At 46.0% G+C, this 13,744-nt stretch overlaps 7 protein-coding genes and 2 non-coding genes across 9 annotated transcripts; 1 reads left to right on the plus strand and 8 right to left on the minus strand. All coding sequences in view use genetic code 12, as the record gives it.

Moving 5' to 3' along the window:
* Positions 1–189: 189 nt before the first annotated feature.
* Positions 190–1,293, minus strand: POS5 (NADH kinase pos5; the record flags this gene model as incomplete). The annotated part of the gene is made up of 1 exon (XM_006689131.2): positions 190–1,293. The coding sequence occupies one exon, from the start codon at positions 1,291–1,293 to the stop codon at positions 190–192; it is 1,104 nt and encodes a 367-aa protein (XP_006689194.2).
* Positions 1,294–1,463: 170 nt separating this feature from the next.
* On the minus strand, positions 1,464–2,870 carry RPD3 (histone deacetylase; the record flags this gene model as incomplete). Its single annotated transcript, XM_006690122.2, has 1 exon — positions 1,464–2,870. The coding sequence occupies one exon, from the start codon at positions 2,868–2,870 to the stop codon at positions 1,464–1,466; it is 1,407 nt and encodes a 468-aa protein (XP_006690185.1).
* A 2,082-nt stretch (positions 2,871–4,952) lies between these two features.
* HUT1 (UDP-galactose transporter) lies at positions 4,953–5,996 on the minus strand (the record flags this gene model as incomplete). The annotated part of the gene is made up of 1 exon (XM_006689128.2): positions 4,953–5,996. The coding sequence occupies one exon, from the start codon at positions 5,994–5,996 to the stop codon at positions 4,953–4,955; it is 1,044 nt and encodes a 347-aa protein (XP_006689191.1).
* Positions 5,997–6,044: 48 nt separating this feature from the next.
* On the minus strand, positions 6,045–7,772 carry SRP68 (signal recognition particle subunit srp68; the record flags this gene model as incomplete). Its single annotated transcript, XM_006690120.2, has 1 exon — positions 6,045–7,772. The coding sequence occupies one exon, from the start codon at positions 7,770–7,772 to the stop codon at positions 6,045–6,047; it is 1,728 nt and encodes a 575-aa protein (XP_006690183.1).
* Positions 7,773–7,964: 192 nt separating this feature from the next.
* On the minus strand, positions 7,965–8,037 carry PSN45_002291. Its single transcript has one exon. It is a non-coding gene; the product is annotated as a tRNA-Ala (tRNA).
* A 9-nt stretch (positions 8,038–8,046) lies between these two features.
* Positions 8,047–8,134, minus strand: PSN45_002292. Its single transcript has one exon. It is a non-coding gene; the product is annotated as a tRNA-Ile (tRNA).
* A 554-nt stretch (positions 8,135–8,688) lies between these two features.
* PSN45_002293 (uncharacterized protein) lies at positions 8,689–9,425 on the minus strand (the record flags this gene model as incomplete). Its single annotated transcript, XM_066157831.1, has 2 exons — positions 8,689–8,709; positions 8,781–9,425. The coding sequence occupies 2 exons, from the start codon at positions 9,423–9,425 to the stop codon at positions 8,689–8,691; spliced, it is 666 nt and encodes a 221-aa protein (XP_066013928.1).
* Positions 9,426–10,085: 660 nt separating this feature from the next.
* ILV1 (threonine deaminase) lies at positions 10,086–11,804 on the plus strand (the record flags this gene model as incomplete). Its single annotated transcript, XM_006689126.1, has 1 exon — positions 10,086–11,804. The coding sequence occupies one exon, from the start codon at positions 10,086–10,088 to the stop codon at positions 11,802–11,804; it is 1,719 nt and encodes a 572-aa protein (XP_006689189.1).
* Positions 11,805–11,856: 52 nt separating this feature from the next.
* Positions 11,857–13,482, minus strand: GUF1 (Translation factor guf1 mitochondrial; the record flags this gene model as incomplete). Its single annotated transcript, XM_006689125.2, has 1 exon — positions 11,857–13,482. The coding sequence occupies one exon, from the start codon at positions 13,480–13,482 to the stop codon at positions 11,857–11,859; it is 1,626 nt and encodes a 541-aa protein (XP_006689188.2).
* Between the last annotated feature and the right edge of the window lie 262 nt (positions 13,483–13,744).

A 13,744-nucleotide genomic window follows, 5' to 3' on the forward strand; every position in this document is an offset into this window, starting at 1 on the left:
GGGATCTGCATAACCGGTGGGCTCGTGAGTTAAAATTGCACCCCGTCACCATTCTTAAAATTAAAAATACACCCCCTCTTTGCTGTACACCCCCCTTCATTGCGAAGGCGCGCCAGATCGGTCGTGTGCGCCCCGCACCTGCTGGGTTCGCGAACACGTCGGTGGGCCCTGCGGCGGCGGGGCACGCCTTCACCGCTTGGACTCATTAAACTGCTTATTAAACCCGAGCAAATCATTAATATCCTTCGTCCAATCATTATCACCCTGTGCCATACACCAGATATGGTTATCGATGTCCAACTGCTTGCGGATATGGATCTCATCACCATGGCGCATATCGCTCAACTCGATCCCATCGATGGTCAACTTGACCAGCACGTTGCGACTTTTCTGGCTGAGCCTGATCATGATATCCGACGTCAGAGGTAAGATCAATGGTCGGAACAGTAAGGACCGAGGGCAGATGGGGGTTAAAAGTAACCCTCGGATCGATGGATGAACAATTGATCCTCCACTTGAAAGTGAGTAAGCAGTCGACCCGGTGGGGGTACTCACAATGATTCCATCGGCTGTGGTTGACGTCAAACATTCGCCATCGACGTACACATCGAGCGAAATTAGGTTCGGGTTACTTCCTCGGTGGAGAGTAATTTCATTCATGGCGTGCACCATATTGACGCGAGCTTCCAGTGGGTGGGTGCCGATCACGTGACACTCCAACCGGCTTCGCTGGAGCACCCGGAGCCGGTTGGCGAAGAGCTCGTCAACCCGGGCCCGGTACAGCCCCACATCGAATGGTAATAAAAATCCGAGGGTACCCATGGAAAAACTAAGGATGGGGGGCACATTGAAGTTGGAGAACTGCGATACCGCTCGGAGAATCGTCCCGTCGCCCCCAATCGTCATGAGCACGTCGGCCTTGAACCGAATATCCTTGACCTCGCCTGTAAAGAGTCGCACGCGGTCATCGAGCAGGTGCCCGCCAGCCGATGGGTGTTGGAGCTCGTCGATATTGTGTTCACTGAGAATAATATTGGCGTGCTGATGATGCTGGCTGATGTAGTTTATGATATCCACCATGGCGTTGCGCACATCCGGATTCCATGGTTTTTTGGTTATGTAGATGTTGCGGGGGCGGGTGTTATTGGGCCACACGATTTTGTGGAGCTTCGAGTCAGGCTCGTATTTGGCAGCGAGGCGGTCGGGGAGGTTGTGGCACGAGGTTATGGAGAGGTGCCGGTGGCCCATGGTGCGGAGGGGGGGCCAAAGGGCTCGGGCCTGTGCAAGGGTCATGATGTGAAGGTGATAGGGTGATGACATTTTCGCGATGGAAAGCCGGCGAAGGAAAGGCCGCGATGGAAATGGCGTGCGGCGCCAGCCTACCACCGCCAGCCTACCACTACTACCACTACTCTCACTACACCACCTTCTTCAAGTATTTATTCGTTACATATCCTACATCTTTACTCATCCTGGTTCATTGCCTCAAGCTCCTTCTCCTCCTCAGCCGTGAGCTCAGACTTCGTGGGTTGTACACTCACATCTCGCTCGCCCACATCTTTGTCTTCGTCGTCATAAAACTCGTTCACCGGCTGAATGGCCTCGTCACGTGCCTGCTGCGACCCCCCCTTAGTGTCAATGGCCTCACGCGTGTCTTCCTCCTCGTCCCCAAGATCCTCCGCGTCACGTGGGACATGGTTCATCTGCACCGAAGGTGCATGCTGAGTGTGCTCCAAATTGGCGATGATATTAGTCAAAATCTTGTTCAAGAACTCGGGCGAGTTGGCATTGTACATGTTCGAGGGCCGCACATCCAACTTGTAGTCTGGCCCGTAATATTCGTAGTACTCGTTGTAGGGCAACTCGGACGGTAAGATCACGTTGTTCAACAACCCACTTTCAAATGCCCACGTCCGAGCCACGTTCCTCATCGTGTAACCCCCACCACCAAGCACCATCAATGGCACGCCAAAAGACTTCATGTAGTTGACACAGTTGGCATGTCCGCTCATCGACAAGTTGAAACATCCCAACTTATCACCACTCAAAGAGTCTCCTCCACACTGCAACACCACCGCCGACGGCTGGTACCATTCCATGATCTTGCCGATGACGGGCTCGAAAATCGACTTGAACGTGGCGTCGTCAATCCCGTCTCGCAACGGGACGTTGACAGCATGGTGCTTACCCTTGCCCACCCCAATGTCTCTCAACTCACCGGTACCGGGGAAAAACTCCCCGTACTTGTGGAATGACGCCGTCATCACCCGATCCGTGGTGTAGAAGGCCTCCTCAACCCCGTCTCCGTGGTGCACATCGATATCCACGTACAACACCCGCGGATGGTACCGCAACAACTCGATAATCCCCAACACAATGTCGTTAAGGTAGCAGAACCCTGATGCCTCCGACTTCTTGGCATGGTGCAAGCCCCCGGCGTAGTTGATGGCAATGTCGCACTTTCCTCGGTTCAACCGAGCTGCTCCTTCCATGGAACCTCCTCCTGAGATTCCACAGTACTCAAACAACCCGTCAAAAACGGGACAATCGTCCCCCACATTGAATTTAATCTGTTCCTTGGCGAACAAGTCCAAATTGTCAGGAGTTACGCGACTCAAGAAGTCGATGTACTCATCGGTGTGGAACTGACACATCTCCTGCTTGGTGGCGGGTTTAGCCCGGTAGATTTCCATTTTTTTGTATAGCCCGTAGTTCATGATCAACGAATGGGCCATTCTGATTCTGTGCGGTTTCATGGGGTGGCCAGCGCCGTACGCGTAATTACCGACGTCGGCGTCGTAGAAGTAGGCCACCCGTTTCTTTTCGTTGGGATTGACCTTTAGGTCGTCGAAGGGGAGCTGAACGTACATGCTGTTGTAAAGAAATTCTTTTTCGAGTTGGTGCGAATAAAGGTGCGAGTTACCCGGAGGCTGCTCACTGTTAGTTTAGGTGTAGACTCTATATACATGGTACGGAAGACAGGCCGCAAAAGGAACGAGACCTTAGGGATGAGAGGTGTTGTGACTGTGTGGTGCATGGAGTCAAACTTTTGGTGGGTGTATGGGATCAACCTCTTGGTGGGTGTATGGGTCAGAACTTCAGAGGCCCATGAGGACGTCCTATTAGAGCAAAGAGTATCTCCCACAATCGGCCGCCGTTCAGTCTCTCTCATACATTCCTATCTTCCCCCTCCACTCCCCGTAAACCATCTCGATACTCCCGCAACTGCTTGTTCAATTGCTCCTGCGCCCGTACACTCTGGCACCATTCGTCATATGCTTCTTCATCCACCACAGAATTAATCCCATTCACCGGCGATGCGATATCCTTCTGTGTAAATTGCACTGGTAACACCCAATATACCCAATGGTTGCCCATCACCGAAACCCAGTTGTTTCGGGCACCAAGGTCAAAGATATTGGGGCCAGACAGCCGGCTCAGGGCTTTGTCCCCCCACAGCCACCGCTGGTCCTGGAACTCGATGGTGGTGGTGTTACGAAACACAAGCCACATCAGAAACATCCCAAACACCCCGATCGTCACAAAAAACACCAACAGCACAATGAACAAAAACACCAACCGGAGTGACAAGTAACCAGCCTCGTACTCCTGGTGGTGAAAGAACAGGAAGAGATATACCGCCAGCACCACCAAACAAAACCCGCTGTACATGCCGATATACATCAAGTTTTGGATAAAAAGCTTCTGGTTGTGGTACCCAATACACGTCGCAAACCATGGGCAATGATGGTCCATCCGAAGCACACACCGGTTGCACGACGAGCAGTGGTGGCACCGGTCGGGCTTCCATACCTTACATTTAAGACAGTAGCGGTACGGCGAGGTACCAGGACGAGTGATGTGGAAATCAACCCACTGAGTGGGCGGTACATCACGGTACACGTCAGCTTCGGTGTCGCCCAAAAGCTGGTCTTGTTCCTGAAACTCTGGCGGATCTTGCAGATTTGCCTTTAACAGATCGAGGTTTCGAATACGAAGCTCGGGAAAATCAGATGGCGACCCACCACCCACTATCACCACCATGAAGTACGTATACGCACACATGACGTGCAAAAATACCCCAATCAATCCCACCAAGATTGCCACCCCAGGGCGCTCCAGTTGCAAACTTATCTGATTGTAGCACACCTCCGAGAGCAAGGCGTAAAGGGTCCAGATATTGACTGTGCTGAAGAACACCTTGGGGAATAGCGACGTCAATGAGCCGCAAAATCTCGCGGTGGCATCCATCCATTGTACATTCATTAGCATCACTCGAGGATGTGTTATAAGCATGTTGATGATTTCGCGCCAGCCACCTGCGCGCTTGAATCACTAGAATGGTGCGGTGCCAGAAACTCGAATCCCTTTGGTGTTTCTTATTGACCAGTGTTATTTAGCAGATAATTCAGATAAGGTATGCATAAGGAGAGATGTACGGTTTTTGTTCCAGCTGCAGCTATTTATTTTATGGCAGTCTCGTTCAGACCAAATTTGAGAGATGCACAAACTTCCCTTAAAGGTCAAAAGGGGATCTAAAGATCATAGTAAGTTTCAGAAATCATGGAGAATTCCGGAGGTCATGAGAGTTCCAGAGATCATGAGAGTTCCAGAGATCATGAGAGTTCCAGAGATCATGAGAGTTCCAGAGATCATGAGAGTTCCAGAGATCATGAGAGTCCCAGTAAACCTAGAATGGAAAACAACTTTCAAACAATTGTAGTCGTTAATTCATGGCTTATAGACCAATACACTTCTATACATCTTCTAGTCAATTCCACCACCACTACCACAACTGACAAGCGCCTTGGAGAAGAACCTCGTCACATAGCCACACACTCGTTCATCTATTCATTGTCGGTGAAGGAAATATTGGCAGCCGCTCGCACTGCTGCAAAAATACTGCTGCAAGAAAGCTTGCCCTATAAGTTCTAGTACCACTAGAACATGCACTAAGCGACCTTGGCCTTCACTGGCAACGCCTTCAATGCGGCCTCATAGCCAATACCGAAGAATACCACCACAATTCCCGCCACCTGGCCCCAGCTCAACCGATGTCCAAAGAGGACCACACTCAGCACCATACTAAGCATCTTCCGTGTGACGGTGGCCGTGGTCAAGATAATCGAGTCGAACTTCTCGAGAATTACAAACACAAATATCTGGCCCACAGACCCAAACACTGCAAACACCAAGATGTCGTACACCACCTGTGGGTACTTGTGCACAAACGTGTAGGTGAAACTGAACTCTTCAGTATACTTGAACACCGCTGTGTAAGTGAACGTGAGCACAAGCATGAAGGTGTTGAGAACACACATAAGCGTGGTGCCGTCCACTTTGTGTTTTGTGGTTGGAAGTTGTTTTTGGAGCTTGAACAACTGGTCCTGGGTCGAGTTGGTAAGTCCGTCGAGCACCATAGACACGGTGAGCTGGGCCAATCCCAAGGCAGTCTGGCCGTCGTTGGCACTCTTTTTCCCAGACTTTTTGCGGTCGAAAAACGTGAACATCACCACTCCCAGTGTCACCGACACCGCCACCACGTACTTGTAACCCGGGAATCGAGTCCGGTAGAACACAAAGTGGACAATCATCAACGGAATTAGCTTACACGACTTTGACAATAAGTATACCAAGTAATCAACGTGTCTCAACGACTGATAGCCAATTGGAGCTGATAAACTAGAAGTAATGGAGATGATGCAGAACTTCTTGAAATACATCCATGATACCAGAGACTCATTGTCCGTGAATATTTTGAATGCATTGGTGCCTTTGAATGTCATGCTGTATGTGAAGGATATAATGATTGCAAACAAAGACTGGACCATGTTTACTACCAAAGGAGCCTTGAAAAATTCGGTCTCTCCGTGGTTGCCAGTACTGTAAGGCGTGGTGTTGATCTTCTCCTGGAGAATGGACCACGTTATGAAGGACCCGTAGAGTCCTAGCACACATAGCACAAGAGTGGTACCTTGTTTGTTGTGTTGGGACATATTGAACAAGTAGACGAACTTTTCAAATTACTGCGAATATTTCGTGTATTAACTTCTACCTAAGAAACCAAACAACCCTAATTTTTTTTTACTTTCCTCTTCTCCTGCGGTTTGAGGAGGGGCTGATTGAGGTTCCACACTACTGGACTTGGAGCTGCCGCCAGGGTAGTTGATATAGTTGAAGGCCACATCAAACAACACGGGTTTGCTCAAGATGGGCTTTATGACCGGACTGGTTCCCACATTCACTAACTTGCTGCTGCCGGGGAATTGATGCATATTTTCAATTACGGCTTCGTGAGGGTTTTTATTGAGCTCAAACGAGAACTGGGCCAAGATTTGTGTCTTCAAAAATGTCTTGTTGATATCGGCTTTGAACTGCTCAAGATTGTCGTTACTGCTGACAGAGTATGGAAAGGTCTCCACCTTATATGAGAGGCCATTGATGCCAATCTTTTCCTTGATTGTGTTCAACACTTTTAAGCTCTCGAGGTACTTGTTGTTCAACAAGAACGAGTTGGATAATCTGACCAAAATGCTATAACTGTAGAACTGGCTCATAGTATCCAAGGATTCCATCAAGTCATCATCATTGTACACACCCGGTAACTCCTTGATTTCGTCGATGGTTCTGATCGAAGAAGAGTACAACCTGGTGATATCTTTATTGATAACCAATTTTCTGGTCTTGGAAACCTCCTCAAATTCTCCTAATAACTGGCCCACCAAGATCTGATCTCTTCTTATCCGCGTGAACAACAAGCTGTAGTTGATGTAAGTCAACAAAACGGCTCTGTTTTGGATCTTTTCCAGGTCGTCCTCATCTTCGTTTTTGTTCAAGTCAGCTTGATGTAATTCTAACACTCCAGACCACCCACTGATCAACTGATCAAAGGCCTCCAAGTTATCGTACTCGTTGACTTCGGGCTTAGTCAACTCCATGAGTTTGAACGCAATTTCATCGTTGTACAACGAAGCTTCGTGTGACCTCCAGGTGATCAGGTCAATGAGCTTGATCGAACTGGAAATCTGTGACACAAATTCTGGGTCCTTCTTCTTGATCAACTCCACCACCGTTTGCAAATATGGTAACGTCTTGTCGTGGCAGTGCCTTCTGGCCGTTGACTTCAAGTCAGACATATCCAACTCCTCGATCTGAGACACGGACAATGCCAACGATGGATCTACCAACGTCTCGATCAAGTCGTTTATGACGGTTTTGTTGAACTGCTCCTGCTCCTGGTCAGTTTGCTGACTGTACAAGTATTCCAACGCACATCTGGCGATGGAAAACGCATTCAAGGCAGACTGCCATTTTCTCTTGTTAACAGCCAACGATCCTTCGTTTAAAGCTGCGTATACATACACCTCGATGATTTTTAATTCATTGGTTTCATTTTCCACCACCTGGAGAAGCTGCTTGGTACTGCTGACACTCTTTTTTAATCTGCTTACCATCAAGTTCTTATAGGAAGAAGAGCCTTCACTGCTAATTTCCATCATACTCTTGATCTCAAGAGAGTATACCAAGTCTCTCTCAGCTGTCAACAACAAAATAAGTCCGAACCGTTCGTCGTTGGAGTAATCTTCGCTAGATATCTTGGAGATCCTTTCCTTGTCTTTGTAGTTCTTGGTGTCTCTGGTGACTAAGTTAAGTTCATGGCGCAAACGCAAAATCGTCTTGTTCAACCGTTTTCTGTATTTGTGGAAGTCCTCTGCTGAGTTGAGGAATGCACTCATGCGGGCTCCCACCGTGATCGATAAAGGTGAATCCATGGTATTGGGTTGGAGTTGGAGGTTTTCGGGTTTTTTTTCGCACCATGAGGAAGACATTTCGTGCCGCGAACATTAAAACCAAAACTAGCCTTCTCAAATTCACCAAATTTTGTGAGACTGGAAGAGCCAAAAACCTACCACTATTAACTACACCAAATGTTGAACTGGTACATAGAAGCATTAAAAAAAAAATGGACGAGTCCGGAGTCGAACCGGAGACCTTTCCCATGCTAAGGGAACGCGCTACCAACTACGCCACACGCCCAGATAAAAGTGGTCCCTAGCAGGATCGAACTGCTGACCTTGGCGTAACTTCCTCGCAGATATTAGCACCACGCCATAACCAACTAGGCCAAGGGACCGCTTATGTGTGGAACAACGGCGCAGACACTGTCGCGTCAGTGTCTCAAGATTGTCACATACGTGTGCATACCAAAAAACTTGAACACTTGCGTCAGTTCTGCGACAGTCTTTAGGTCGTCCCCGACAGTTATTACACATCCACCATAACCCCAAAGCTGTTACCTTCATCAATTGTCGTAACACCAAACGACTTTCCTACTGAAAGAGAACGAAGAACAATTTCAGGCCTAGGCCTATGGTAGGTGAATAATTCCAAATTGTGCTGTGGTGTCCAACGTATGATCAATAGGAATAATATAGAAGTAAAAATCTCAAAAATGGCAGAAATTACTGCAAAATGAACACTTTTAAAATATTCCGTTTAAATGATTAATAAGGATCTTAAAAATTCCCAAAAAATCACCACTATACTAACACATCGCCTATTATAATCATCCGCTAGTACCTTCAAAAATTGTTCGTGAAATAAAAGAGAGAATGTATTTTAATTATTTAGCAAGTGATTTTAGCACAAACAGTTGCGAATGAACCCTAACTAGTTCGTCTTCTTTTATTAGGACTTCTTACCCAAGCCCTTTTACTTCTCATATTAATTTTACCAAAACAAGAAGTCTCTGGTATTCCCCTCAACCAATCGTGTGGAACCTTCACATTTGTGTAAGCAGTAAACACAGACAAAGGTCTCCACTGTTGGTACAGGACATCTCTAGCTTCCGACTTGGGTGTTTCTGGCAAATGGGATAACTGGTCCTTATTCCATTCGTTTAGTATGCTTCTCAAAACGCTGTCATGTGTTCTTCTGACCTCCGAATAAGCTGCAAAGTTCAACACAAGTGTATCAATTATAGTTTCATTACCAAGGTGGTCACAAAGTAGAAGGTTTCCGGATCTTAGTTCTTGATTATATTCAGATTGGTCAAGCACAGAGTTACCAATATCTTCAACCAGACTGGAATCTAGCAGAACCAATGGCTCTTCTGTAACAAAAATTGGGTATTGCTCATCATATTCATAGCAACGGTGATGGGGTGATTCCTTATAATGGATTTGTGATTGCTGCTGATGCTTAAAAATCCAATCCTCATGATAAAAATACTCTCTAACAGGCTCTATCAAAGCTGTATCCAACAGGGAGGCGGCCCCTTGAAGGGAGTATTCTGGTATTTCTGAATCATTCTCCAAATTGGTCTGGCTCATCACCAATGGGTAGTCTTGCAAAGTAGCTTCAGTTTCCCAATAAGATTCGGGTACCGATCTTTGTCCACTTTCCAATATAGCAATTCCATTCATTTCCAATCCTTGTTGTTTCCTGGTCAAACAAGAGCCTTTGGATAAAAAATGAAGAAGAGTGTGTTTGTGGAATAAATGGGTTTGAAGTTGCGTATCCGAATGGTAGCCACAAATACAAATCTATGGTAATGCAACAGCTTCTGGTGAATTAAACGTAAAACAAACTTTTCAATTGTTCTGGGTGTATTTGCCATATAAACTTTCTCTGAAAGGTCTTCACCTCATCTGAGTCCTCGCCTATAATCATACTGAAAATGTTCAGCCGCATAATTTTTGCAGCCAAGTCCTTATTAGGAAACTAGAGAGAAACAGATTAGGAAACTCTTTTAGACTCAGGAAACTAGCCAACAAAGGAAATGTTCCACTTCTTCAAGAGATGCACTCGGATTCAACATATGATTAATCCAGGTGGAGCCTAAGACACTTCGGAACAGAAGCACATTTGTGCAACCGAGTCAAAATATACTACATTGAACAAAATGGTGTACATAAGGCCATATACTCAGTTCTTGAAGGTAATAGCATTCCTTATATGTCTTAGATCCCTGGAAAATAATGTTCTTCAATTGTTGTACATTATTGGCTGGCAACTGCTGACAGTCAGAACGACTCACTTTGTGCGCAGTGAAAATTCAAATGAGTCAAACCTCAGTTCAACACATGTGGAAAAACACTGTTTCAAAGCTCTTAAGGGTCGGTAGAGCCGTGCACACCACCAAGCCAGCACTAAATGGAGCTTCTGTGAGGAAATTGGCCACCAACGCCTCTGCCAGAGAAAAGTTCCCCGAATTACACGATTCGGATTTTGGCCCAGATGGAAACCCAGATTACGTTAAACTCATCTTAACATCCAGAGTATACGACGTGGTTGACAAGGGCGGATCTCCCCTCAACTTTGCTGTGAACTTGTCCCAGAAACTTGGCACGAACGTCCACTTGAAGAGAGAAGACTTGTTGCCAGTGTTTTCATTCAAACTTCGTGGTGCCTATAACATGATTGCCAATTTACATGCTCAAAAGAACAGCCATTTGGATGGAGTTATAGCGTGTTCCGCTGGAAACCACGCCCAGGGTGTGGCATTTTCTGCCAACAAGTTGGGAATACCTGCAACTATTGTGATGCCCACCGCTACACCTTCTATCAAGTTTAAAAATGTCTCCAGATTAGGATCACAAGTGGTGTTATACGGAGACGACTTCGATTCAGCCAAAGAAGAATGTGACCGTTTGAGTGTGCTCAATAACTTAACCAATATACCGCCATTCAACCACCCTTATGTGATTGCTGGTCAGGGTACTATCGCCTTGGAGCTAACCACCCAACTCAGATTGGACAAGTTAGATGCTGTTTTTGTGCCTGTGGGAGGAGGTGGTTTGATTGCCGGCATTGCAGCCTACTTAAAGAAGATCGCTCCTCATGTCAAGGTGATTGGAGTGGAAACTTACGACGCAAATGCTCTCTATGAGTCCCAAAAGTCGAATGAGCTTGAATCGTTGAACTCAGTTGGAGTCTTTGCCGATGGTACGGCCGTCAAGATCTTAGGAGAAGAAACTTGGAGAGTGTGTAAGGATATTGTCGATGAGGTTGTGTTGGTTCTGACGGACGAGTTATGTGCTGCTATAAAAGATATTTTTGAAGACACCAGGTCGATTGTCGAGCCTTCAGGTGCTCTTTCTGTGGCAGGTTTAACCAAGTATATCAGGAAGAACAAGGATGTTGACCACCACGATAAAACATATGTTCCAATATTGAGTGGAGCCAACATGAACTTTGACCGATTGAGATTTGTCAGTGAAAGAGCCGTTTTAGGTGAAGGAAAAGAAGCTTCTTTAGTAGTGAGTATTCCAGATAGACCTGGTGAATTTGCTAAATTACAGTCTGTCATCAACCCAAGAGCCGTAACCGAGTTCAGTTACAGATACAACAACACCGATTCTGCCAATATCTTTGTTAGTTTCAATCTAGCTAGCAGAGAAAACGATTTGGAAAAAATCATTGAAACCATGAAAAGCGAAAAGTACGGGTTTGAAGTAGAAGACATCTCCAAGAATGAATTCGCCAAAAGCCATGGCCGTTATTTAATAGGCGGCAGTTTCTCCCATCTGAAGCCTGAAAAAGTCGCCAGAGAAAGAGTTTATCTGTTTGAGTTCCCAGAAAGACCTGGTGCCTTATTCAGGTTCTTGAGATCTTTGAAACCCGATTGGGACATAACCTTATTCAACTACAGAAACCACGGAAATGATGTGGGTAAAGTGCTTTGTGGAATTGCTACACCAGAAGAGACCACGGAGGAGGATTTCCAAGAATTCTTGAAGACCTTGGGTTACCGTTTCATCGATGAAACTGAAAATGTAGTGTATCGTAAGTTTTTAAGTTGATGCTCTGCTATAAGGACTATATATATATATACAAGATTATCTTTTATCAGTCTTAAGGACCTGAGCTTCTCAAGAACTCCTGGAATGTATTGTGATCGATATGGATTCTTCCAGTACTCTTCATCTGTTTCTTACCTTCCTTCTGTCTTTCCAACAATTTCTTTCTTCTGGAAATATCTGCAGCATGAAGCTTTTGGGTGACATCTTTTCTTCTGGCTTTAATGGTCTCTCTGGCAATGACTTTGTTGTTGACTTTGGCCTGAACGGCGACTTCGAATAATTGAGATCTCAAGAACTTTTTGAACTTATCAACACTGGACCTGCCCTTAGTGGTAACTTGGGAACGGTGCATTACTTGGGTCAATGCGTCCTGAGGTTCACCATTAACACATAACTCCATCTTCACCACATCAGACTTTCTGTAGCCAGCATCCTCATAGTCCAATGTACCATAGCCCTTAGTACTCCCTTTTAGCTTTCCAAAGAAGTCTTCAACTAATTGAGCTAAGGGAAGTTCATACTTCAAGAGAACTTGTCCTGTAGTCAAATACTCCAAGTCCTTCTGTTCACCTCTATTGTTCTCACACAAGGACATCACCACTCCCACATATTCCTCTGGAATCGTCATGATGGCCTCAACAAAAGGCTCCAGGATCTCTTCGATAGTATGTGCCAACGTGGGAAACTGTGCTGGATTGGTAATTATTTGTTCTAATCCGTCCCGGTAGTTGACTTTATAAGGGACTGTTGGAGCTGTTAAAATAATCTTGGCACCGTACTCCTTATCAAGTCTCTCTTGAAACACACTAGCATGTAGAGACCCTAAAAACCCGAGTCTCCAACCCAAACCCAAAGCACCGGACGTTTCCTTTTCCAATGTCACGGCTCTATCGTTCAAAACCAAGTTCTCAATGTGATCGTTCATTACCTTGAACTCAGAACTATCTGCTGGGAATGCCCCCATGAAAACCATCGGTTTCAACTCTTCAAAGCCGGGAAGAGGTTCCAATCCTTCATGTTTTCCAAGCTGGAGGAACGTATCACCAATCTTGGCATCTCTAGGGTTTCTCATTCCTGGAATAATGTAGCCCACTTGACCAGCCTTTAGGGTTTCAGTGGGTAATTTGTCAGGGTACATAATTCCAGTTTGTTTAACTTCATACTTCTTGTCTGTATGATACGAAACCAATTTCATACCTTTTTTTACCACTCCATCTACAACAAACACCAACATCACCACTCCAACATATGGGTCATGCCATGAGTCCACAAGCAATGCTCTCAAAGGCAGGTCCAAGGTTCCACCAGGTGAAGGAATATCGCTTATGACTCGAGGGAGAATCTTCTCAACATTAAGACCAGTTTTGGCACTCACGGGAATGCATTCTTCGCTTGGAAGTTCAAATGTTGTCTCCACCTGTTGTACGGCAGCTGGGATATCGGCTGCATCCAAGTCGATTTTGTTGATAACTGGTATAAGTTTCAATCCCATGCTATACGCAAGGAAGAAATTCGCTACTGTTTGGGCCTGGACTCCTTGAGAAGCATCCACCAAGAGCAACGCTCCTCCACAAGACGCGTATGATCTTGATACCTCTGAGCGGAAATCAACGTGTCCAGGGGTATCTACTAAATGCAAAAGATAATCTTGTTCTGTGGTTGGATCCGTGTAAAACATTGTGCACGTTTGAGCTTTGACAGTGATGCCTCGTTCTCGCTCCACATCCAATTTATCGAGAACCTGTTTGTTCAGCCCTGGTTGTATGACTCCGGTTAGCTCGAGAAATCGATCCGATAGAGTGGATTTGCCGTGGTCGACGTGTGCAACTACACTGAAGTTTCGGTAGTTTTCAATGGGAATTTTGTCTATCCTCTCTTGGACTTGTTTGATGTAGTTCTCTTTATCGAGACTGATCTTTTTGTCGATTAGGGAAGGTATG

The sequence above is a fragment of the Yamadazyma tenuis genome, chromosome 2 (genome assembly GCF_029203305.1).
Source record: "Yamadazyma tenuis chromosome 2, complete sequence".
Lineage (NCBI taxonomy): Eukaryota > Fungi > Ascomycota > Pichiomycetes > Serinales > Debaryomycetaceae > Yamadazyma > Yamadazyma tenuis.